Below are 26,421 nucleotides of genomic sequence, written 5' to 3' on the forward strand. Positions count from 1 at the left end.
TTCCTCCCTTCCCCCTCCCCCCCAGTACACTCTTCTCTTTGAAAAGTAAAATTCTTTTCATCGTTTTACAATCCCTCCCCCTAGGTCCACTCTACTATGCAGCCTTCGTTCTGGACTCCTGTCATGACAATAATACCTAATCACATATCCCTTTTAAACAGTTTTCTCCCTCATCTGTTTCAATGCAGTGTACATTATTAAACCAATCTTTCTCGGTCTCCCCCAAGCCCTGAGGTCAGTCCTGTTTGTGACTGAGATACTTCACTCAGCATAATGTCCTCCAGGGTCACCCATTTTGAATAATATTTCTTGAGTTCCTTGTTTTTCAATGCAGCGTAGTATTCCATTGTGTGAATATACCACAGGTTCTCTATCCATTCATTTGTTGAAGGGCACTCAGGTTGTTTCCAACTCTGCTATTATGAACAAAGCTGCAATAAACATGGTGTGCACATATCGGCTTGGATGTCAGTTATGGTCTCTTTGGGGTATATTCCCAGTAGTGGAATTGCTGGGTCAAATGGTATCTCTATTTGCAACTTTTTGAGAAAGCACCATACCGCCTTCCACAGTGGTCGCACCATTTTACACTTCCACCAACAATGAATAAGGTTTCCAGTTTCTCCACAACCTCACCAGGATTTGTTGCTTGCTGTTCTGTTAAATTTTGCTATTCTAACTGGGGTGAGATGATACCTCATAGTTGTTTTGATTTGCATCTCTCTTAGAGCTAGGGATTTTGAACATTTAGTAATGTGCTTGTTAGCCATCTGAATGTCTTCTTTGGTGAAGTGTCTGTTCATATCCTGTGCCCATTTTTCAATTGGATTATTTACCTTTATCTTGTTGTGGTGCCTATGCCCATTTTTCAATTGCGTTGTTTACCTTTATCTTGTTGTGGTGCTCAAGTATTTTAGAAATTCTACATAAGTCCCTTACCTGACATGGCATTACCAAATACTTTTTCCCAGTCTGTGGCTTCCCTTTATATCCTGTTTAAGAAGTTTTTGGATGTGCATAGGGATTTGATTCTTAGAAGGTCCCATTCATCTATTTTATCTTCTCCTGGCTGTAGATTTTTCAGGATACTTATATTGTGGATTAGGACAAGTTTCTATTTCTTACATGCCCTTCTATTGCTGTCCTGGATGGTTCATGGCAATTTTGTGGGGAATTGTTTCCAGCTCAGAATTTTCTTTTTCTCCTTTAATTTTTGGTCCTTGTGGCTGGCCCAGAAGTACAAGCCTTTGATTGTACCAAGACCTTGTGCAGACTCTTTAAGGAGACTCTGGGAAGGGGTTCTAAAAATTGCTGAGTGAACCATTCTAGTTCTGATGCTCACGGTCACAAAGCAAGGTCTGCTTTCCTAGTCCAGTATTTCATTCTCAGCTCAATACTTTCCTTGATAAAGAATAAATATATCTGATTTGCTTCTTTAGTCTCCTGGAGGTTTCCTTTAGTGGGTCATAGGGGTTTTTTTCGGTTGTTCTTTTTTAAAGTAGGTCATAGTTTTGATACTGTTTTTTCCTACAGACTGTCTCTGGTGACCTCTCTTCTAGCAGCAGAATGACACTACAAAAACCGCATACACTGTGGAAGCACAGAGAGTAGCTGTGTGTGCTCGCCTACTAGCTATCTGTATAATTCTCCACTGTTCTCAGGGAGTCATTTTAATAATTAGGGGACTGGTCTCCGGCATCAAGGTCTTTTGGTTTTGAGGTTATGACTATAACTCACCTCACTATGGGGAGTCTGCTTTAGGCTCTTCTCTGCTTTATCCACAAAATCTTTTTCTTCAAAATACAAGTAACTTTTGAACTTTATCAAAGCCTTGAAAACAAAGAGGGAAGGAAGCATGCTGAAGCATTAACTAGATCATAAAAAAATTTTTTAAAGCCAGATTTATGAAAACTGTAGCAAGTGTGGTTTAACAGCAATTAGTAATCTTTGTGAACATAGTATTGCTAGATTTTAAACTACTTTATAATTATTCAGAAGTACTAGATAGTACATAATTGTCGAGTATTTTCAATAAAGGCCTTTACAGGGAAAATCTGTGAGGAGACACAGAGATAGGTAAATACACATTCTCACCAAAATAATAATACCCATAAAAGTGGCTAACTTTTTTCTCCTTTCTCTATAACTTCAGTGGAGAAAAAAAAATGTTAACAAGACCTAAAATGCCTTAAACAATAAATATAATTTTGAAGGATTAGTTTAATGTCATTACTTAAGAGCTCACTCCTACTTTCCTGTTTCTCCACAGGTGCTAAATACAAGATAAACAACCTGAATTCACCAGAGAAAAGGTTGATAGCTTCCTCCTATAAAGACTTATAGCCTCAGAAACACATCCTGGGTTGCTATGATTTGGACTCAACTTGATGGCAGTAAGGTAATGTTTTGTTTTGATATGCTATTAATGTATAAATTCCATTTTTTAAGATCATGTACTAAGATACAATAGAAGGTAAACAGTCTCCAACACCAAAAGCAATCAGTGTTCAAGTTTCCCTTCTGGAGAGTTTAGGCAAATTAAATAGTGAACATTTAAAAACTATACCACACAAACAAACATGCAAACCAAGTTATACAAACAACAGCTCTTCTACATATTCTGTCCTGTACCCTGGATTTTCACTCAGTAAGCTGTCTTGGGGATCATTTCCTATCGGGATATATATGTAATTTTTTTTTTAAAGGAGATAGGGAAATGTTAAAAAAAACGGATCCAAAGGCCCACCTTTGATAAGAAAAAGGAATGGAAATGGTCTTTATAAAGTGTGGATCAAACTCAAAACCCAGTGAAAACACACTTAAAATTTATTGTTTTTATAAAATGTCATTATTTTTTGTGTGTGTGTACCGTCAAATCAGATCTGACTGGTACAGGAGATTGCCCCTCCTTCTCTAGCAGAGCATCTGGTGAATTCGAACCACGTACCTCTGGGATTGCAGTACAGCTTCTTGCCACCAAAGCTCCCTACACATTTAGAATTTAAACACCAAATACAAAATTTACATTAAAGAAAACAATAAGGGAGCCCACCCCCAAATAACCCCAACAATGAGGAACTCTGGCAAATGATATGCACACCAAGGTACATGAAGAGGCATACTGTGCCTGTGAATTTTCTTTGAAATGTAGACTAGATGGCTAGCTAGGCTAATGAATGGATAAACACATTAATGATTAATATAGATTGTGAGCATATGGACACTCAACCTCAAAATTCTTTCAACTCCATTCTAGGTTTGACAATTTTCATAATAGAATGTTTGGGGGAAAGTGAACAGTGGACAGCATCAGAAGAGCTCACACAGCCAGGACTCCAGGCACTGGTGGCCACATGTCTTAAAACCTCTAGCACTCCTTTAAGGAAGGACAAACTCACCTTGTCTTTGTAAGTATCAGGAAGTGACTTGGCTGTCTCTGTGTCTTCAGGAAGATTGATATAGAATCCCAGGATGTCCCCTTGTCCATAGCCAGAAGAGTAGTGTTTTCCAATAGACTGGTGGAATTTTGTTCCTTTTTTGCTTCGCCAAGAATAGCTAAATTTATCATAACCTAAGGGAGCTTGGAGGTTACCTGTCTCAATAAAAAGAAATATAGAAAGTTAGAGAATTACAAGTCAATTCTGAAAAGAGTTACAGAAGAAACATTCCTAAGAAATGCTACTAGCTTATCTCTCAGAAAATTTTTGTTCATAATCCTCTAAACTTGGATGGATTACATACTTATATTACTGTGATGTCCATATCAGCACGTCAGCTTACCTAAGGGTTGGGACCAACCCAGTCTAGCAGCAGTGTCTGGAGGCATCTCATCCACAGTGATTTCAAAATACCAGGCACCTTTTCGTACTCCATGAGAGGCTCGGACCATAGAATAGCCCTTCTCTCCAACCACAGTCAGCCGGTCATCAGAAATCTTCAGCTGAGGAGCTATAGTGATGAAGATTAAAACAGACCTGAAACTTATCTGAAGTACTTGGAGACAATTACCACAAAAACATTAGGTGCTTAGGCTACAGTTAAATGAAATGAAAACTCAGAAAATTTAGGTCAGAAAGTCTCAACATAAGATACAAGCAAAGAAAAGATATAAAAATGGGAGGACAGTTGTTACTTTTATTTAAGATAGATTAAAAGTAATTTTACTGGATATTCTGTATCGCATGGAATTTTTTTTCCCATTTGAGTTTCACACATTTCCCCACTGACATTGTATTTCATACCATCATTCCCATTTTTATAAAATTAATCATCATTGATCCATACCTACCATTACCCCACCTTTTCAGGTCTCCACTGGATCTTTCCTAATTCCTTCACCCTGTTCCTCTACCCCTCAAACTCTGTGACCTCAGGATTTCCTCCCATCCCCACCCTCAGCCCAACTCCTCTCTCCTCTCCCTTCCCCTTTGGACTTTTGTATACATTAGTAATCCTTCTATCTTTGTAACAGAGGTCCTATGCAGTATTTGTCCTTATGATACTAAGTTCACTCTCCAGACTCTCCCATGTTATACAGTATTTTTCAAAATCACTGCTTCTGAGTGCTGCATAGTATTCCATCATGTGACTGTACCACAATTTCTCAATCCAGTTGTTTATTGATGGACATTTGGCTGTTTCCATTTTCTTGATTGTGAATAACATTATTATGAACATCAGTGTACAAATCTCTTTGCATTTCAATTCTATTTCCCTTGGGGTATATTTCAAGTAGTGGAATAACCAAGCCATATAGAATTTCTATTTTCAGCTTTCTGAGGAAATGACAAACTGCCTTCTAGAGTGGTTGTACCATTTTATAATCCTGCCAACAGTGTATTTGGATTCCAATCTCTCTACACCCTCTCCAACATTTATTTATCGCCTGCGGTCCTATTATATACTTTACCACGGCTACTGGCGTGAGTGAATTGGTATCTCTTTGTGGTTGTGATTTGCATTTCTCTTATTGTCTGTGGTTCTGAGAATCTCTTCATGTGTCTATTGGTCATCCAAATGTCCTTCCTCTGTGAAAAGGGTTCCTATGTCTTTGTTTCTATTTTTTCTTAAATTTTAATGCCTTTTTGTAATTGGGTTATCTGGGGTTTTTTCTTGTGGAGACCGTGTAGTATTCTATAAACATTCATTCTGAGACCCTTGTCTGAGATGGTATTGCCAAAGTGTTACCTCCTAGCCATTAGGTTTTCCTTTCACCCTATGTAAAAGTTTTGATGCACACAAGGATTTAATCTTTAGTAGGTCTCATTCACTGATGTTATCCTCTCCTAGTTGTACACATAGCAAGCAATTTTGATGTGTCTGCACTCTTAAGATTTAACCTTTTATTTTGAAACATTTTTAGACTTTCAAATTCATGAGTTCCCAATTATTCTGAAACATTTTCAGACTCAAATTCATGAGTTGCAAAATATCCTTCATTCAGCTTTCCCAAATGTTAACATCATCTAGAACCATAGTAATCAGAACTAGAAAATGAGTATTGATAGAACACTATTAAGTAATCTACAGACCATATTCAAATTAAGCCAATGATCCCAACAATATCCTTTCTGCTCCAGAACCCAATTACTTCATTTAGTTGTTATGTCTAATTATGTGCTTCCAATATGGGTTGTTTCTCAGTCACTGCCTTTCATGGAATTCAGTACTGGTCACTTAGTTTATAGAATGTCCCTCCTTTAGGACCATCTTGATTTTTGCTTCTGGATTCCAGAAGTAAGTTGCCTAGTTTTTCTTTTGAGTCAGTCATCTCACACAGCTAAGCTTTTCCCAGATTCCTCACCTGTAAAACTATCTGGCAATTGGCTATACAGAAGCAGATCACATAAAGCAATTATCTTTACAAAAATACAAATCAAAAGTGCCAAAGGTAGCAGAGCATCTTTGGCAATTTACGCTTCACTGGATCTGGGGTGGGGGTGGGGGTGGGGAGCCAGAATTACTATTTTTAAGTTAGAGACTGTTTTGAAATAAAAGGATGCACTTTAGATTTATCTTCAATTTTTATTAAGGCCACAGAAGACTGTGCTACCTTTGTTATCCTACTCATTGATTCTAACTAGTTAGTGCTGATGGCTATGTTCTTTTGCACATGCCTCTGCCACCCATAACTACAGCTATTAAATACAGTTCAAACAAGACAAGTCCATTTTTAAACTTTGAAATCACCTGACTTTTCTGTATCAAACTCATCACTAACAAGAGCCAGCGAATCCACATAAAATAACAAATTCATCTTACATAAAAAATTTATTCACTTCTAAATTATTAGCAGCAACATGTGTTAAGCGACATGTATTAAGTCAAGAAATAATGGGCCTTCAAATGTAGTAATGGATCTGTTTGGATCAATTCAAACAAACTGTAAAGGCATTCTAACTGTAAAAATCCGATTACGCACTAAGTATTATATGTTGTTGTCGTGCAGCATCGAGTTGGAATTAACTCATAATTGACCCCCCAGTGGTTTTCAGAGGAAGTTAGCTGTTTGGGAGCCTGTGGAGCGGCTGGTTGATTTGAACCATGTGCCTATGGGCTGGCACTACAAATCCTTACCACTAAGCTGCCAGAGTATTATATAGTGAATTATTATTAATCTAGTTAAGACAGAGTGACTATAACATCTTTATTTGTTAGTGATACATACTGAAGTTATTTATGGCTAAAATAATAGGCTATCTGAAATTAAAAGCAATATTCCAGAAATGTATTTTTAAAAATTTTTTATTTTTTTTTAATATATGTATATATTTATGACTCGATGACACTTAACAACAACAACATAGAGAGAACGCTGCTGGTCTAGTGGACAGAATGTGACGCTACCAAGCAAAAGGTGGGTGACTTTAATCTGTGACACTCAGGCCTGGTTTTAATTGTTTTTGGTCAAACATTCTTCTAAGTGGTACAGCACTGGTCTGTCCATTTGCTGTACAGAGATAACTTGTGGTTGCTGTAATGCTAAAAACTGTGACACTGATGTGTCAAATGTGATAATGGTTATCCATGGTAGACAGTATTTGGTGGAGCTCCCTGATTAAAACAGGCTTGGAAGCAGAAGTGGCATCCACTTCCAAAATAGCTTACCTCTGGAAAACCTATGAACCTGGAGAAAGGAGGAAAGTAATACAAGTGCCCAGGTCTTTCATTCATAGGATCCCTATGAGTCGTCTACGACTCAACAGCACAACAATAACATCCATGTCTAAAAGGGAACTCTGGTGGCCTAGTGGTGAAAAGTTGCACTGCAACCCTAAAGGCTGTGGTTCAATGAGTTAATGTTTATTTAAATTTATTTCTACATTCTAAAGGCCAATGAATAATATTTTTTAACATTAATTGCTAAAAAACAATATGAAAAAGAATTTTTAAAAAACCAACAACAATAAACAATAATAAAAACAACCCACTTAATATGAATGTTAGAAGTTCGACAGAGTAAAATAATACCATAAACAATGCAAAAAAACACTAAAATGGAGAAAATGTTTACAACATACATGTTGTTGTTGTTAGGTGCCGCCGAGTCGTAGACGACTCATAGCGACCCTATGAACAAAAGACCTGAGCACTGTTCATACATAGTTTCCGGAGGCAAGCCATTTCAGAAGTGGATGCCGTTCCTGCTTCCAGACAACATACATAGATCACAGCAAAAAGGTTAACATCCCTAAAACAGAAATTTCTTTTTTTTGTTTATTTTATTATTTTTGTGTGTGTACCGTCAAATTGGATCTGACTGGTACAGAAGGAGACTGTCTCTCCTTCTCCAGCAGTGCATCTGGTGGATTTGACCTCTGGGATAGCAGTGCAGCTTCCTAACACTAGGCCATCAGAGCTCCCTTATACATAAATTTCTTAAAAATTGCGGGACCAATAAAGAGCAAAAACCAAACAGAAAAATGGAAAACAAAAGGCACAAACAATTCTTGAGTTAATTATGACATATGAAAAATGTTTGAACTGAATGAAAAAGATCCATTTAGAACATTTGAGGTAGGTTTTCTCATCTACCAGATTGGTAAAATTAAGACTAGTTAGACTGAGGGAAAACAAGTAGTCCATACTACCCTCCTGAAGGAAATGCGGCTCTACTTAACAAGACTACAGAAGCGCTTACCTTGTGGTCCTGCATTCCCATTTAAGGAATTGAGCCTGAAAATACCTCACCAAAAAGACTATGTTCAAGGTGAAGGACATGTGAAAATGCTATGCTATTTTTGCAACTGTACTGTAAACTTAAAATTAATTCAAAATATAAGCTATAAAATCTACTGTAGTAGGGAGCTCTGGTGGCTTAGTGGCAAGAAGCTGCACTGCAATCCCAGAGGTGCACAGTTCAAATCCACCAGATGCTCTGCTGGAGAAGGAGAGACAATTTCCTCCTGTACCAGTCAGATCTGATTTGATGGTACACACACACACACACACACACACACACACACATACACACAATTTAAAAATTTAAAAAAAAAATCTACTGTAAGTTGGTTGAATTTATAGTAAGAGTCACAGGAAATTATTTCTTGCCCATTTTGGCTAGAGATGGGAGTACGGTGGGTAAAACACTAACAAACATGTTTATCTAATTCTAGGTTGGATAAAGCTGATGAGAACAGTTCAAAGTAACAACAGCATTAATACCTTACATACCTCGATCATGTAAGGCTAACAAAACTCGTTCATACAGGCAGGCCCTGTAGAGATCTCCAGGAATAGGTTTTCCTGCCCAACAATCAAGTTCAAGCTTCTCAGGGTCAGGGGCGTGAGGATCAGGCTCAGCTAGAATATACCGATAGCCATCTTTGTTAAACGGATGTTCCAAGGGGTAGCCATGAGGGGGAAGGCGCTGAGCAGAAAACAAAGGGTCACTGCAGAAAGGAAAAGATAAAATCAAGAAACTAAAAGCCTCTCTAATTCAACTGCCTTCAATTGTGTAATAAAGTCCTCTGAATTATTAGATTCCAGCTGCAACATGTGATTTCATTAACAAATGCTTTTCGTTACTCAATTGAGCATCCTGCCCTCTACAGGCAAAACAGGATTATGAAAAGCATTAATTTTATTTAGCAGAGCAGTTTTGGTTAAATTATTTGTGCTCTGTAGAGCTTGTCCTCGTAGTCTTTAAAAGCAGATAGTGATGTCTATGAAATGGATTCAATCCTCAGTATGGGAGAAAGAGCAAGAAGGAAGAGGGTGATTTTCTTTAGTTAATCTTTTATTATAAACAAATTAACAGAAGTTCAGAGGTATCAGTATCTGCTATTTGCTGCCAACCTCAGTAAGAAGTGACTAGAATTTTATCATTTCAGTACTGGACAAAGGCAAGGGCGGGAGTATGAGAGGGAAGAAGCAGAAAGTTTACACAAAGGAGTTAACATTCAGTTCTGGTTTCACCCCTTCTTCCCTGACTACCCTTTCTCATGATGGATGCGTCAACATAACTTAACTTCTTTGGTAATTAACCCAAGGGTATTGCCTAGTCTGTGTAGTAACAACAGAACTCTTAATTGGGGATTATTTTGCCACGCCAAATGTCCACGATTTAAGAAAAATGGCCAGGCTACTGAAGAGTATGGCTCTAATACTCTATCATCCAAAAAGCATACTCCAATGGTGATGGGCCAGGGGTGGATGTATACCCTACCTCCGAGCTTTCTTGGTAGTCCCTGTGGTCCCTCCATCCTGCTGTTTGCGCTTTGCTCCTCTTCCTTTTCCACTGCTTCCTGCTGCAATTCCTCCTTTAAAGAGAGAGCAAATCACGTGCAACCAGCTGTGACAGAAGCATCATGTAGATAAGTGAAATCTCATGAGGACTAACACATCAAACATGCATTTGTGTAACATCCCAGACAAAGGAAGCACAGCTCCCTCCTAAAATATACAGGGTTTCACCCTAGTTCTGAATGAGCCTGCTGAGTTTCATAGCCCAGACCACTGTGTTCTAGCAGTAAGCACAAATGATACTGGTGTTACATTTCCTAATGAACTGAAACTACTAGTATACTTTCTGAAAGTGTGACACAAATGCATTTTAACTCATGAAGATTCCAAACACCTATAGCCAGATAGGATGAAAACAACTGCACTGATATATCTTTCCTCCCCCACCTTTAATCAATACAAACATCTATAAGAGACTGTATCTTCACTTGTTTGAACTGCACAATATATTCAGGAAAAATAATACATAGTATTTGCTAAAGCAGTTTACATAAGTACATCAAACAAGGAATAAAAAAATAGAAGTATTAAAAGGTGTTTCTCTCCAGTGATACTAAATATCCAGTAAGGCTGTACATTGCAAGAGACAGAAGGCATTCAATTTCTTGGCACTTTTTAGTTTCACACCTATTCATTAAACAACAGTAAGATCATGCCAATGCTTAAGATTCATGCTAGACTAGCCTGGCTTATGGAATTAAGAACAAATATCACCAACAGATAATTTCTATGTTTTATATAGGAAAATATTATAATTTATACAAAGTGGAAGAATATTATTTTGTATATTTCTGAAATTTGGACTTTAAGAAATTTTTTGTTGAATTATGAACAATTAATTTTGTTCTTCCCCTTCATTTTCATTCAGAAAATGTCCCTGAACTGCAGGAAAACACCTTTACATCAACGACTGCATAGACTACTAGATCGTGAACTGGGGCAAGCTTGGAAATTATCAGCAGTTCTGCTGCAATAAAAAGGATCAAAACGTTGAAAATATATCATATTCTGCACAAACAGGATCAGACTTCTCCAGAACTTACTTTTATGAATAAATCGAGCATGACTCCTAAGTCTCATGAAAGATTTAACTTTAGTCTGCTGCAACATCAGTATCTCTACTTTGAGTGACCTTAATCTTTTAATAGCTTTGTAATTTGCATTTTAATTAAGAGTGAAATTTTAAATCTATCTGGAACAGAACCACCAATACCAAGATGACCTCTGGCCATGTTGGGCAGAATATGACAATGTACAAGCTCATAATTACTAACATTAAACTGGTACTACAGTCTCATAAGTGCTATAGCCATCATTTCCACAATGCTTTAAAATTTTTATTTAGTCTTAGCTTCTACCACAGTTCAGCACAAAGCATTTTCCAAACCACAAAATACTTAAGTCAGAGAGGCTGAAAGGACACAGAGGAGGAATTCACCTCCAAAAGAGGTTCCACCTGTAAGAACAGAAGTGGCAGCATGTATTTGTCAAATGTTAACAATAAAAAAACTGGGGTAAAAGAGAACATATTTAGCAATTTCTAACCCATCTTAGAATACTAGTAACATTTAAAAGATTAGATACTTAAAATGTTACTATTTTGAATGATAAGTTAATAATGTCACATATCAGATGAATAGCTTGCTATTTCCCAGCTACCCCAACTCTCATGAGATTACTATTAGCAGCCAAGGGCATTCTCAATAGAAGAGGGGTTAACAAACAGAAAAACACACTACAGCATGTGACCAATACAGAAATATATTACATAAAAATTTTTTAGTAGCCTTAGGTTTCAGAGTAAGAAAAATTAGAAAATGAGTATAGGAAGTTAAGATGGTAATTAATACCTGAATTAAGGAGAAAAAGAGTGGGAGTAACTACATCTCTCTAAATTAAATATTAGAGGATATGAGTAAGGAACCTAATATTAACACACTAAGTAATATTAAGATTGTACTTGGTTTTATACTAAATCTGTCTCATTTTAAACCAGTCTGTGATATAAAGTGAAAAAAGTTTTTCCTTCATTACCATCTGCCAAATCCTTGACTAACTCCTAAAATTTGCAGTTTGGACATAAAAACCATAAATACTCAGTAAACAAAAAACATAAATACTCAGTAAACAAATATTCAGTTCTAGGCATATATGAACCTGGTAACTTGTATTTTGACCCTGAGACATTTGAACGCTCACCATTGAGAGTCCCACCAGTAGACACAGCACTGCTCTGTTTTTGGTTATCATAAGCAGGACCAATGTTACTAAGATCCTGGAAAGAAAAATATTTTAAAAGGGAACTATATAATCAAAACAATCTGGTAATGCTCAGAAAACAGATAAATTCTAATAGCAATATATCAGGTGTTAATCCTATTTTCAACAGCAAATTAGAATTTTAAAGAGATAGTCCTAAGAATCTGAAACTTGAAGGGTTCCTAAACTCGAATGATTCAGGGATCGTCAAGTCAAGTGTAAGTCAAGTGTAAGGTCAAGATGGGGGAACAATGACAAACTGGAGTGTACAAGCTCCTTTTATTCAGTTCACTGTGGAAACTGGTATCCAGAAATTACAATTTTATAAGAAAATACAGAAACTGAAATTCCTATGTGAAATCTCAAATTTTCAATTGTTAGCAAAGCAAATATTTTAGGGCCCAGCTGAAATATCTGACCTCCTGAGATGATGAATGTGAGCCTTGCCATAAAAGAACGAGTGAACATTTTATTTTGTCTCATGTTACACTTACAATGCAATATCAATTCCGCTTTTATTCACAATACTTTTAGGAGTAAAATTAAGACAGAATATAAGAAATAATTTAAAATGGCATATTTATGTTACAATTTGGAACACTGAAGTTAAAAAGAATAAATTTCTCAAAGTTAAAAACATACTGAAAAATAGAACGAAAAAACAAGCGTCAGGGTTTAAGGTTAATTGTTCTTTCAGTACGTAGCAATACTACTTATTTGGAGTACCTTATGTTATGGGCCCATAAAGACTGTGTTATGTGGGAAAGACTTAAATGTAAACAAAACGTGGTTCCCTTACCCCAATTGGTTTAATAACCAAAAGAAACCATGTTAAAGTATGTGAATATACCTGATCCAGAAGTCCAAATTTGGGATAATCTTCTTCTGGGTCTTTACTCCCAGGATCAGGGTGTTCCTTTACCAAAAATACATCTCTTTCTTTACTCTAAAATGAAAAAGTGTTTTAGGTCTGCTAGGAGATTTAGACTTAATATTACACTTTGATTTTCTTAGTCTTATTATTTTAGAGGAAATAAAATGTAACTCTTACAAAGCATGAGTCCATTACTACCATTAAAACTTATATAAAAGTTTACACATAGAAATAGTTTGATAGCTCCTAGGGAGCTCTCAGGGGCTACTGGACAAAGAGTAGCTCTGCCAACCCAAAGGTATAAGGTTTGAACTGTCAGCTATTCCCAAGGAGAAAGAGGCAATCTCCTCCTGTGCAATATGCAGCCTCTGAACATCCACTGGAGGGTCAGCTATGAGATGGTTCTGACTTGACAGCAATGAGTTGAATTGAGGGATCAGAGAGGAGAAAAAATTACTAATTAACTAAGAGACGTATTTAGGGGAAGGAAAAGGCAATATACAAAAAGGGAGTAACTAGTACAGTATCACAAAGTAAAAAGAAGACATGGAAAGGTGCACAAGTTATAGATAACAAAGGTAATTACTATTAACATACAATTCTGCATTAACAGAAATAACAGATACTTATTCACCAATGAATACATACAGGCAAGATCTACAGGTAAGTGTAAATGAATGAGACTATGTTCATAACCATATAGGGTTCAGCAGGTGGTATTTCTATATACGTATTTGTGTGTGCTGTAAATAGATCTAAGAATATAGTAGAGCAAATGGGAAAAAAATATGGAAATTTCTTAGCCATCACCAAATACTTTAAGGGAATGAGTTGTGGGAGCTCTGGTGGACTAGTGGCAAGAAGCTGCACTCCAATCCCAGAGGCGCATGGTTTGAATCCACCAGATCTGCTCTGTTGGGGAAGGAGGGACAATCTGCTCTTGTACCAGTCAGATCTGATTTGACGGTACACACAAACAAACACACAAATTTTTTAAAAAAATTAAAAAAATTTTTAAAAAAAGAAAAAAGGGAATGAGTTGTTTGGCCTGTGAAATTAGAATTATAGTCACGAGGGATCAAGGTTAACAGGCTTAACAGTTCAGAGTCAAGGTTCCATATTTTTAGTGAATGATGAATAGGGTCTTAATAGCTCGAGAATATCTACCAGGAGAAGATAAAATAGAAGAATGGTACCTTCTAAGAATCAAATCCCTATCCACATCCAAAAACTTCAACAGGGTAGAAAGGGAAGACACAGACTGGGAAAAAGTGTTTGGTAATGACCTATCAGATAAGGGACTTATATCCAGAATTTATAAAATACTTGAGCACCACAAGATAAAGGTAAACAATCCAATTGAAAAATGGGCACTGGATATGAACAGACACTTCACCAAAGAAGACATTCTGATGGCTAACAAGCACATGAAGAAATGTTCAACTAGCTCTAAAGAAGATGCAAATCAAAACAACTATGAGATATCATCTCACCCCAGTCAGCATAGCAAAATTTAACAGGACAGCAAGCAACAAATGCTGGTGAGGTTGTGGAGAAACTGGAACCCTTATTCACTGTTGGTGGAAATGTAAAATGGTGCAACCACTGTGGAAGGCCGTGTGGCGCTTTCTCAAAAAGTTGCAAATAGAGATATACCATTTGACCCAGCAATTCCACTACTAGGCATATACTCCAAAGAGACCATAACTAACATCCAAGCCAATATATGCACACCATGTTTATTGCGGCTTTGTTCATAATAGCAAAGTTGGAAACAACCTAAGTGCCCTTCAACAAACGAATGGATGGAAAAGTTGTGGTATATTCACACAATGGACTACTACACTGCATTGAAAAACTAGAAACTCAAGAAATATTATTCAAAATGGGCGACCCTGGAGGACATTATGCTGAGTGAAGTATCTCAGTCACAAAAGGACAAATACTGCATGGTGCCACTGTTGTAAAACAGTACTGATATTGGGGTTGGGGAGAGACTGAGAAAGATGGGATATACTGCATTGAAACAGATAAGGGAGAAAACTGTTTAAGAGGGATATGTGATTAGGTGTTATTGTCATGATAGGAGTCCAGAACGAAGGCTGCATTGTGGAGTGGACCTGGGGGGAAGGATTATAAAACAATGAAAGAATTTTTCTTTTACTTTTCAAAGAGAAGAATGTACTGGGGGGTAGGGGTGGGCAGGGAGAAAAGTGCAACAGTGAATGAATGGAAATTAAAAAAAACTCCACTTGAGAATAGTCAACTATAGGTCTCTTCCTGTACACAACAAAGACTAAAGGCGGAGACTATTAGCTCAAAAGATTATAAACCATCTGAACTTCAGTCTTCATGACTTTAAGACCAGAGGAATTAAATAGTGTCCAACTACCACTGACCACTCTGAAAGGATCTGAAAGTTCTGTTCCACATTCTTCCAGAATTCAGTAAGGGTCTGAACTACTATTAAAGAGTTGCTGAAAAGTTCTGGAACAAAACTAAAGATCACAAAAAACACCACGCTTACTGGTCTGATAGAGACTAGTGGAACTCTCAAGACTATGGCCCCAGTCATCCTGTCAACCTGGGATGGAGCATTCCTGTGACTCAATTTCTGACAAACAGGCAGGTCGAGAACGTGATTAATAACACCAAGGAGGAATGAGCTCCATAGAACAAGCAATCAAAAGAATAGGGCAGCATGTACCCAAGGATATAGCACAAAAGGGAGGAAATGATAGGTAAGAAGGACAAATGAAAATGGCAGATACAGGGATGAAGTGGGAAGAGAACTGTCATCAAAGTCATGAAACAAAATGTGCATGAACTATTGAATGGAAAACCAATATGCTTTGTAAACGTTCACTAAAATAACAATAAAGAGCTAAAAACAATAAAGCACTGTCTTTCTAAATATCAAGCCTAATTAATTTTAGTCTACTTACCATCGTTTTGACAATGTTATTTGGCCACGTCATCTTCCCAGGTCTCTGTCTGGTCGTCATGCACTCCCAGTATTTATCAATAAATGGTATAATATCCTAATTTTTTTTAAAAAAAAAGTACTGAAAGTTTTATAGCTGTTTTTAAACTTACACTCACAAAAAGTCTTTCAATTACTGAACACTTAACTGCATGAAAATGATGTTAAGTATACAAACAGTTCCTAGATTACAAACACATTTTATTCCTAAACCTGTCCTTACAAAATATTCCTATGTTTAAGTTGGTATGGTTTATAGCTTTTTACTTATTATATAAAATGTACCTTTCTATACATAAAAACATTAAAGAAACACTTCCACATAAACAGAAATATCTTTAAAATAATAAAGTAATAAGTTTATGAAGCAAGTTTGAAAGTGGCATCCCTGTATGTACTTCCTGTTTTTAATTATGTTGTACAGGGTTGGTTTGTACATAGGTTTAAGCTGTCTGTCCACAAATCTAACTCACAATTCAGTTGGAGAGAAAAGATCCAACTCATTCCTATTGGATGTTAACTGGGAGATGAAAACTTCCAAACATTCTCTCTTCTGAGAGAATATTTCTATCTTTGTATAATTATTTTCTATCATTTGTATTTAAACATTCTTGTGCCCTAAGGCAGCTATCATGGCTTAGTAGCTAAGGAATTGCGCTGCCAACCTGAAGGCACACAGTTTGAATCCATAAGTTGCTCCATAAGAGAAAGAAGGGCAATTTCATATACAGTTTTCTGACTCTGAAAACCCACTGGAGGGTCAGCTGTGGGTCAGTTCTGACTCCACGATACATAGCAAGGATGTCCAAATTGGAACCAGATGTTAAAAAATTAAAAGATCAACTTCAGGGTGGACAAACTGAAGAAGTGATGTTTCAGGCTGAAAAGGAACTAAATTGGGCAAGAAAAATTATATAGTGGAAACCCTGAAGCCTTTAGTGAAAATGATCAATATATTTGTCCTTAAATATAGGTTTGGGCATTGGGGAAGTATGAGAACATGATAATCACATAATCTTGCTTTATCATCTCAATATTACTTAGTGACAAAGAAAAAAAGTCCCTTTTCAATGGACAAATTAGGAAGATACCCTCTTAGCCAAGTAGTCAGATTTCAGATTGCCAAGAGTAAAACAAATCAGTATGTTATACCTCCTGATGTATAAGGGAAAAGACACATTAACTATGCAATATTCTTTGTAGAAAGGTTTTAACGTGAACCTAATCTTGAAAAAACACAATCAGATGAAAACAGAATAATGTTCTACAAAACAAATATAATGGTTTTGAAAACCTAGAAATGTCAGAGTAGGTCAAAGTAACAATAATGGAACTATTTCAAATTAGAGACAAAGAGTCCTGACAACTAAATGTAATAAATGATCTCAGATTAGGTCCTAGAGAGAGCAAAGAGCAATAAAGGGTATCACTGAAACAATAATACTGAGTAAACAGAAAGAGTATACTAGATGGATATTGTATCAATGTTAAATTTTTGAATATTATATACCATAGTATATAAGATTAGCTTTAGTCTGAGGATATGTCTGTAGAAGTGTCAGTGTTAAAGTATAATATACGCAATTTAAATTAGGGGGATATAAATAAAAAGCAAATACAGCAAAATATTAACAAATGGAAAATCTAGTAAAGAATTAACGTACGTGCATTGTATTAGACTTTGAACTTCCCATATGTTTGAAAGTTTTCAATAATTTTGGAAGGAAAAAGGGAAAAGCCCCCAAATCTAATCATGTTATTTATTTACTGCACAGATAAAAGCCTAGGTGTGCGGGGAGTGGGGGAAAGACCCTTTGCTGACTCCTTGTATAGAAACAACCCAAACTTCTCTGCTTAGTCGACAAGGCCTCTGCTATTGGATCCCAACCACACAGGTCTAAGTTACTGTCAGATAATTGATTCAACTTAGTGCTTACTCATAGCTGACCCTCCAATGGATGTTCAGGAAGCAGTAAATTGTGTGGGGAACTGCCCATCTTTCTCCCTCGCAGTAGGCAGTGGATCTGAATCACCAGAGAGATGTCGCATTTGGTTTAGCATCACAACTCTCTACAGACTATGGCACCAGAGTTTCTGCCATAGTCAATGAGTAGATTTTAAAAGAAATGCTATCAACAACCCAGAACTGACTAGAACAGAAAATACCGGCATTCAGAGGGATCAGAGGAATAGTATTATTTCATAAATCCTGTGTTTCCATTTTAGATAACAAACCAAACTTCATTTTCAAAATTCACTGATTTTTTATTTTCTACCATGAATTACATGTGGTAGTAAAGACTCATTGATGAGCTAATCCCCTATTTTTGAATTCTAATTTTAGTCACATATTTTCTAGCTGAACTCTTCTTTATAACAAAAGGGATATATTAACTGGTCACCTCCCCACAAAATCTGTAATATGCAACTATAGAAACATCCAAACTAGGCTGAGAAGATTTGCCTCAGACTGGATTATTAATTGTGAATAGACAGTTATTTGCTCTTCTAAAGCTAGCTCAAACTATTTAAGTAATCACCCTAATAACTAGGTTAAATGTGTGCATTTTAGGAAATGAACAAATCAAACAAAAATAAGAACAATGTAACTAATGTAAGACATATTCACAAAAATTGGAAGGAAAAATCTCATTAAATAGTGTATTTAGAAATCCTACTGATTCTCTGGCATAATCACACATCCCATCCCTACCTTATCTTTGGAGAACATAGTTTTCGGATGCTCATCCTGTGTTCGGGACTGCCATGTGAGGTTGGCCAAAGCACTAAGGCACATTTCCTTCAAGTCTATTAAAAAAAAAGGGGGGGGGGGAGAAGAAAGGGAGACAAAAGTTATTAAACAGTACAAACTCGACCTCTATCATCAAAGGAATGTTCAATTAAATGATCAAAAGAGCTACAGTGGCATAAAGCACAGTCATCATTTGATCTGAAGGGTCAGTATTAAACCTCAACTTAATATGTTAACAGGCAAAGGTTTCCTGCTCCCATAAAACACTGTTCATTTTGAAGCATTTCAGAATTTGATCTTACTTGCTTGCTTGCGGAGGAAATAGGTATTTCCACTATGATGGCACACATTGCAGTGAAAGCTGTAGTTGGTCATGAAAGGCAGACAGGATCTGGAGAAGAAACAAATGGTATATAGTAGTGAATTTTTGAACTCAAACTTTATGAGCAGTCATTCAATAGGAATCCTTCTCTGTTGGTGAAAGTATTAAAATATAAATACAGCTGAGTACTTAAGGTCACCAAAATGGGACTATTACTGTTACTAATGAGAATTTTTCAATATGTGTCATAAATATTTAGTAAGGTATTATGGTGCATAATTCAACATGTGGGAAGTTCTTTCTGGCATCTTTATAGTATGCTTTATTTTTGTAAGCAACTAAATAAGAGTACGGAGTTCTGGGGGCTTAGTGGTAAGGCATTGTGCTACCAATTCAAAGGCACATGGTTCAAATCCAGAAGTGCTCCACAGGAGAAAGATGGACAGTCTGCTGTGCAATTTACTACCTCTGAAAACTTACTGGAGGGTACGCTATAAGTTAGTTTCAACTCAAGAGTACATAACTATTAACAGCAAAGAGTATGCCAGGCAAGGTGAGGAAGATATAGTAGTCTAGGACTTATCTCTTATCTCATTATTGTTGTTGAAATGAGACAACAAAATGTATGAAAACACTAATTAAAAATGTAGACAATTATTAAAAAAGACAACACAGATATCACAAAATATTCCATGCTTCATTAGCAAATTAATCACACAGAAAACATTTAGTCTATAAGAGTACAAATGATCTAATTTCAGAATGAAGAATTAAAGATTTTTCAAAGACAAAGAAATGAAAGAGCTTTAGAAAAATGAGTAGGTTTTTGTTGTTGTTAGGTGCTGTTGAGTTGCATACGACTCATAGCAGCCCTATAAACAGATCTCAACACTGTCCTAGTCTGTGCCATATTCACACTGCCTAACACACTAGAGCCCATAGCAACAGTCACCATGTCAATCCACCTGGTTTAGGCTATTCCTTTCCTTCACTGACCTCCACCCTTCCTAGCATCATGTCCCTCTCTAAGGATGTTGTTTTAAATAGGTGAATTATGTAAAGAGGTCAGAAAGTGAAAGCTAAGGGTAAAGGGGCCGCATTGATACAAGCAGGTTGGTCCAGGCAGAGGATTTACCAGTGATGTGTTTTGGGTTTGTTTTTGGTTTGTTTTTTTTTTAGATTTTAATGAAAGTTTATACAGAACTTGGATTTCCACTCATTCACTGTTACACATTTTCCTCCCTGTCCCCAATCCCTGAGTTTGCTTTTTCTCTTTGAAAAAATTCTTTCATTGTTGTACAAACCACCCCCTATCTCCCAGTCCACTTTTATTTTGGACTGTTTTCACGCAAATAATACCTTATCATATATTCCTTTCAAGCAGTTCTAGTCCTCATCAGTGATGTTATTTTTTAAAAAAAAGAAAAAGAAAGGCTTGAAAGACAGAAAGCCTTCTGTGCTGGGCAGATTTCACCCCCCCACCTTGGGTAATGAGAATTCCTTGAAAAGGAATTTCTTTTGGTTAAAATGCTGAGTTCAGGGACAAAACTGATCTGAAAAGAAAGAGATTACAAAAAGTAGAAAAGTATATGAGGTTCTTCAACTGTACCAGTTGTTGTTATGTGCTACAAGTCAACAACAACCTATAACAACCCTACGAACAACAGATCTGAACCTTGCCCTATGCTGAGCCAACCTCCCCCTTGTCGCAGTCACTGTGTCAATCCATCTCATTCAGGGTCTTCCTCTCCTGCGCTAACCCTCTACCTTTACAAGCATGATGTCCTCCTCCAAGGACTGGTCCCTCCTGGTAACACGTCTAAAGTATGTGAGATGGGGCTTTAAAACCCTTGCTTCCAACAAGCAAACTGGTTTCACGTTCCCCAGGACAGACTTACTTGTTCTCTTAGCAATCCATGGTATATCCAGTACTCTTCTCCAGTACAACTCAAAGGCAGCAATTTTTCTTCTGTCATCCTTAGTCACTGTCTGGATCTCAGATGCACACCATGCAAATGAGAAAGCATGGCCTGAATCTGGTGCACCTTAGTCTCTAGACTTACACTGTTGCTCTTTAGGAATCTAGAGAGGTCCCTGACAGCAGATTTTCCCAGTAGAAGGTTTAAAAAAAAAAAAAGCCTGACAGTGTAAAATAGAAGTCAGGTGATTTTTAGGTCAATGAAACTATTCTGTATAATATAATAATAAGCATCCGGTATTATATGTCTGTTAAAGAACAGAGTCAATCCTAATGTAAGCTATGGACTTTAGTTGTAATGTATCGAATTGGATCATTAATTGTAGTATATGTACCATATTAATACATTAACATTAGGAGAAACTCTGTGTGTGTTTTTATAAGAATGGAGGTTATATGAGAATTCTGGCCCTTCTGCTAATCTGTAATAACTCTAAATTATAGTCATTTAAAAAAAAAAGAAAAGACTCAGAGGCACATGGTTCAAATCCACCAGATGCTCTGCCAGGAAAGGAGGGACAATCTCCTCCTGTACCAGTCAGATCCAATTTGACAGTACACACACACACAAAATAATAATAATAATAATAAAAAAAAAAATCTTAAAAAAAAAAAAAGACTGACCTGGAAAGTTATTAACAAAAAAGGACAAAACAGGGTGGGAAACAAAAATACTGGTAAAGTCTTGTTGGCATTCAATTAGATGTGGTAAAGGTGAAAGTAAATAAGTTGTACCATTAAGACTGGTTGTATTACAAAAAGAAAAATCTTATAAAAGGTGAGTTTTGGAAGGAGAAAAACCTTCCTATTTGAAGATGGAGAGGAAGAAGCCAATGTAGGGGAAAGACTGAATGCAGCAGATTGAGGATATACCCGAGGAAGCCATGCTTAAAGGAGAAGGTAGGCCAGAAGGGGAGGTACTGAATGACTGGCAAAGTATAAGAAGACCTTAGTCTTGGAAGAAAGTGACCGTAGAACAAAGGACCTTTGGTGTAAATTGGCTGGAAAAGAATAAATCAGTTACAGGCAAGTTATCTTTGACTCTGTTGAAATTACTTAGGGACTGTTCAAAGACAGTCCCTGACAGATGTACCATTTATCACCTTTTGTTACCACTCAAGGAATTAAAGGATTATTCTTATGTCTTTCAATGTTAGATTGAATTCCTTTACATATACTTTTCTTCAGAATCTCTCCTATTAAGCAAGTTGTTGTGATAAACTTATTTACAAATGGTAAAACTTCATACTAGAAATAAGTATACCATTATTTTAATTCAAACAATCAGGTGTTCAAAGCAATCTTTGTGTTTGATATTGATACTCTGTTGACTCTATTTATTTTAAAGATAATTCATCATCCCCAGATGGGCTTCAGCTGTAACTTCTCAAACTCAGGTAAAACCAGTCTTTCCAAAGCCACTCAAACTCTGAACTGTGGTTTGAGTCTTACCTGGATTCCTTCTAATTCTCTAGTAAATTTTCTTTCCTATGCCATGTATGTCGAAATGTAACCCTGAGACAAGCATTCTTACCCTATTAACTACCTGCAGATCTTTCTTTTCCCTTTAGATCTCTTTATGAATTCTTTCTTTCTAATACTTTAGTATTTCTTCTTTTTATTTTTTAAATGTTCTATTTTTGGCCTCAAGTGACATGTTAATTGGGAATTAATGAGTATTTTTAAAACCCACTTTGATAAATTAACTAAAAGAGGAGGACCATCCTAAAACCTCACTGCCTGCCACTGAGTTAAGAATGAACTACAGCTGACATCCTAGTGGGTTTTCAGAGGCTGTCAATCACATGATAAAAGATTTTCCATTTTTCTTTCACAGACTCACTGATGGATTAGAACCACCAGACCAGACAGGTTCAACCTTTGGGTTAACAGCACAATTCCTTATGGACTATGCCATCAGAACTCCTTTCAGAGAGACCATAAAGGACATTACAGAGAGCCACAACACAGTTATTAGCACAGATAATGAGGCAATAATGTATAGCCAATAGCTAATGATTACATCTCTAAAATAGGTAGCCTTTTAATTCTCAGTCATTTCTTAATTTAATCTCAGTCAACTGAGAAATGATTGAAAGTTTATAAGAATATATAAATGACTGGAAATATGTTTTGTTAAACTAGAATATAGGCTATGAAGTGAGTGTAATTAAACAAAAAAGATGGCTCAAGCATGAAAAGTACTGATACTCTCAATTTTTATTATTTGTGTGTGTGTGTGTGTGTGTGTACCGTCAAATCAGATCTGATTGGTATAGGAGGAGATTGCCCCTCCTTCCTCGACAGAGCATCTGGTGGATTCAAACCGTGTGCCTCTGGGATTGCAGTGCAGCTTCTTGCCACTAGGCCACCAGAGCTCCCCATACTCTCAGTTTTTTGATAACACGTTTTCTACACTAACACTTTTCCCAAAATCCAGCCTTGATAAGTCTTAATTCTGTCTCAAATGTGCTTCTAAAATGCACATTATAGAATATTATATTATAAATATAATTATTACTACATTCATATTAGTACATGCTATTATAAAAACTGCAGTTTTGGCTGGGAGAAGGAGCTTGCCCAGAAGTTCCAGGGCGAGAACACCAAGGCGGCCTGGCCCCGGAAGGCGGAAGCCAAGGCAGCAGCCGATGCCAGGAAGCAGCAAGAACTGGAGGATGCGCACTGGAAGGACGAGGACAAAGGTCATGAGGAAGCAGCAGTGTAAGAAGGACAAGGAGAAGCAACACCTGGAGCAGCTGGAGCGCAAGAAGAAGACAGAGCTGCTGCTGGAGGAGGAGGACTCAAAGCTCCAGGGCAGCGGCAGCACCCGGCATGGTCACCCATGCCCAGATCGAGGAGACCCTGCGCCAAGACCTCCTGCATCGGGAGGCTCCAAAGCCAGCTGAGAAGGCCCGGAGCCACCTGGAGGTGCCACGTGAACCGTCGCGTGCTGGAGGAGGGCGGCGTGGACGCCATCGCGGTGCCCAGCGGGGCTGAGAAGGCAGCTGACCGCCAGGCTTCATGACCTTCGAGGAGGTAAATCTCCCGAGACTCAAGCCAGAGAACCCCAACATGCGGCTGTCACAGCTGAAGCAGCTGCTCAAGAAGGGCTGGATGTGCTCTCCTGACAACCCCATGAACCAGCAGGCCTTGCCCTTCAATAACCCCAAAGTTAGGGATCCAACCCTGGACTGGGGGCTGCACACAGCCAGCAAAGAGCACCACTGGGACATGGGGGACAGGAGAAGCCAGCCTGGAGCTCTGTGGCCTCACACCCCTCCTCCCTGGACGGTCCCAGCTTACAGCAACCCAAACACAAGTATAGGGCCCAGGGCTGGCCTCCCAATAAAGGCAGGTCTTTAAAAAAAAAAAAAAAAGTAGTTTTATCTCCCAACTATATAGTAAACTCACAATCAAAGGCATTACCTGTCAAGGCTGTATCCTCAGAAGACAGAAATGTTCAGGGAATTCAAAGTATTTTTTTTAAGTTAACACCCTATTCGTAGAACAGTAGTTGGAAAGTGCAGGCAAAGTACTATGCTTATATTGCCTACAAACCAATTATTTAAATCTTGAGCATTTTGAAGTCGATTTTATAACGTGATTCGCAGAAAGCCTTTAAAAAGTACTCACGAGGTATCTATGCCAAAGGTGTCTGCTGTGAACCATTTTGTACATATGCCACACTGCAGCTCCACTTCTCCCAACTGCCGGCCATTCTCTTCATCCACTGAGCCTGCCTGGGTATCCATCGCTTCTGAAGTATCCCCAGCACCTTCCTGAGTCCAGAGAGCAAACAGAAAACCAAATTAGTTCACTTGATTGTATTTACATTTGAGACCTTTAAAACAAATCATCTTTTGCCTGGCAACCAACAAACAGAAATACTTACTATCGTATCTTTTCCGTTTGAGGATTCTGTCTCCAAACCACCACTTCCATCAACCAAGTTTGCATCCCTAGAAGATAAATGAACACTATCAGTAAGAGTCGTCAGGAGAATCGATTCTCGGCCTTTTTACTAAGACCAAGTGAAGAATCTTCAGGAGATAGAAACCTCTAAACACCTATGCCTAGAATCGACGACCAAAATTACAGGTGAATTTCACACTGTTTTTTTCTAAGCTTGTCCTCAGAAAGAAAGCCAGAGTTTACTGACAAAATATTAGGACGAACGTGGCCAAATGCAAGTTGGTAAGGGTAAACAGGGAAGACTGGTTCTCAGAGACAAGTCTACATGGAATGAAGTTGGTCCCTGGAGAGGTTCAGAGACACAGCACTCCCATTGTTTTCAGAGAAAACCTTACTTCTAGTTCTACGTTTTGCCCCGTTGTACTTTTTGTTGTGCTCCCCACTCCACCCCGGGATGCCTGGGTGGGTTTCCTGCTAAAAGAAGAAGCTACTAGTTCCGTACTGGCTGCAGGCATGGTGGTATGGTGGGATGGGAGAGAGGAGTCCTAGGTGCTCACAGATCACCGGAGGTGCAGAAAGGGGCGTAGTCTGAGATCTAGGGGACTCGCCGACCTGGAGGCAAGGCCGAGGTGCCGGCTGAGGTAAGGAAGCCCAGGGATCGGCAGCGGTGAGCAGGAAGGCTCTCGAGAGACCCCGTGTTCCGAGAGGGGCAAGCCTTCATCTCCACTCGCCCAAGGGCCGCAGGAAGTCTTACCCACTTTCGGCCTCTCCGGAACTGGGCTCCGTTGCTGGAGCAGCAGAAGTTCCCTCTCCGGCTGGAGTGGCTGCTACCGCTACCACTGGCTTCGTCTCTCCCTCTTCCGCTGCATTTGTAGCCGCCGCAGGGCCGGTTCCAGCACCAGCCCCCGGGGTAGAGCCAGTTCCCGCCGCCGCCATCTCTGCAGCCTCCCAGATTCTCGCGATAATACGATCTCCGTGGCGCGCGAGTTCTAGAGCGTGTCTGAAACCTTCAAACAGGAAAGACCAGTTGTGCGTAGGTCGCCCCTATAAGGAGCGCTGACTACAGGCCCGCTTTAAGGTCCGGCAGCTGCCACGGGCGGGCGGGGGCTGGGGGACAGGCAATGGTAGAGAAGGCAAAGGGGAACGACTGTTTGCTGGATTTCCACACCGAAAAATCCCCTCACACTCAGTACTGCAGGGTCGGAACTCAGTCTAGATGACCGTCCCGCCGATTTCCAAGGCTGTAAATAGTACATGAGGAGGGTTGTTCATCTTTCTATCCTAGAGCAGCTGGTGAATTTGAACCGCCCAAGAGGCGTCGCCTCTGGATTAGCAAGGCTGCTCCCTTAAAGCAATTCCACTTGCGCTCTCAGACTCACTTTATTGCTTTCCTGAGCACCGCAGGTTTACGTGGATAAGACTAGAAATTACACAGAGTCCCTTGAGGACGAACTTTTAAGGCTATGCATCGCAAGTGTTCCTCATTGAATGTGGAAGAAGTCCTTCAGTAAGAAAAGTACTCCCTACCCTAACCCAGAAGTTAGGTTTGCCACTTTGAGCACGTTTCCAAGTGAGCTCTTGAAATACAAGTCTT

General features: G+C 38.3%; 1 protein-coding gene and 1 pseudogene across 1 annotated transcript in view; one reads left to right on the forward strand and one right to left on the reverse strand.

The window, feature by feature from the left end:
- Positions 1 to 25,763, reverse strand: part of ASH2L (ash2 (absent, small, or homeotic)-like (Drosophila)) — a 30,593-nt gene extending 4,830 nt beyond the window's left edge. The window contains exons 1-13 of the mRNA XM_006900294.1: positions 25,582 to 25,763; positions 24,808 to 24,874; positions 24,549 to 24,694; positions 18,915 to 19,003; positions 18,574 to 18,668; positions 15,823 to 15,918; positions 12,854 to 12,949; positions 11,944 to 12,019; positions 9,668 to 9,761; positions 8,674 to 8,891; positions 3,781 to 3,948; positions 3,399 to 3,592; positions 1,738 to 1,830 (exon numbers count right to left, since the gene is read on the reverse strand). Of these exons, the coding sequence (XP_006900356.1) occupies positions 1,738 to 1,830; positions 3,399 to 3,592; positions 3,781 to 3,948; positions 8,674 to 8,891; positions 9,668 to 9,761; positions 11,944 to 12,019; positions 12,854 to 12,949; positions 15,823 to 15,918; positions 18,574 to 18,668; positions 18,915 to 19,003; positions 24,549 to 24,694; positions 24,808 to 24,874; positions 25,582 to 25,763 (1,614 nt within the window). The remainder of the gene's footprint in view (positions 1 to 1,737; positions 1,831 to 3,398; positions 3,593 to 3,780; positions 3,949 to 8,673; positions 8,892 to 9,667; positions 9,762 to 11,943; positions 12,020 to 12,853; positions 12,950 to 15,822; positions 15,919 to 18,573; positions 18,669 to 18,914; positions 19,004 to 24,548; positions 24,695 to 24,807; positions 24,875 to 25,581) is intronic.
- On the forward strand, positions 23,068 to 24,278 carry LOC102844043 (annotated as a pseudogene).
- Positions 25,764 to 26,421: the final 658 nt, after the last annotated feature.

The sequence above is a fragment of the Elephantulus edwardii genome, unplaced genomic scaffold, assembly GCF_000299155.1.
Source record: "Elephantulus edwardii isolate Elephantulus edwardi_28Jun2011 unplaced genomic scaffold, EleEdw1.0 scaffold00279, whole genome shotgun sequence".
In the NCBI taxonomy this organism is placed as follows: domain Eukaryota; kingdom Metazoa; phylum Chordata; class Mammalia; order Macroscelidea; family Macroscelididae; genus Elephantulus; species Elephantulus edwardii.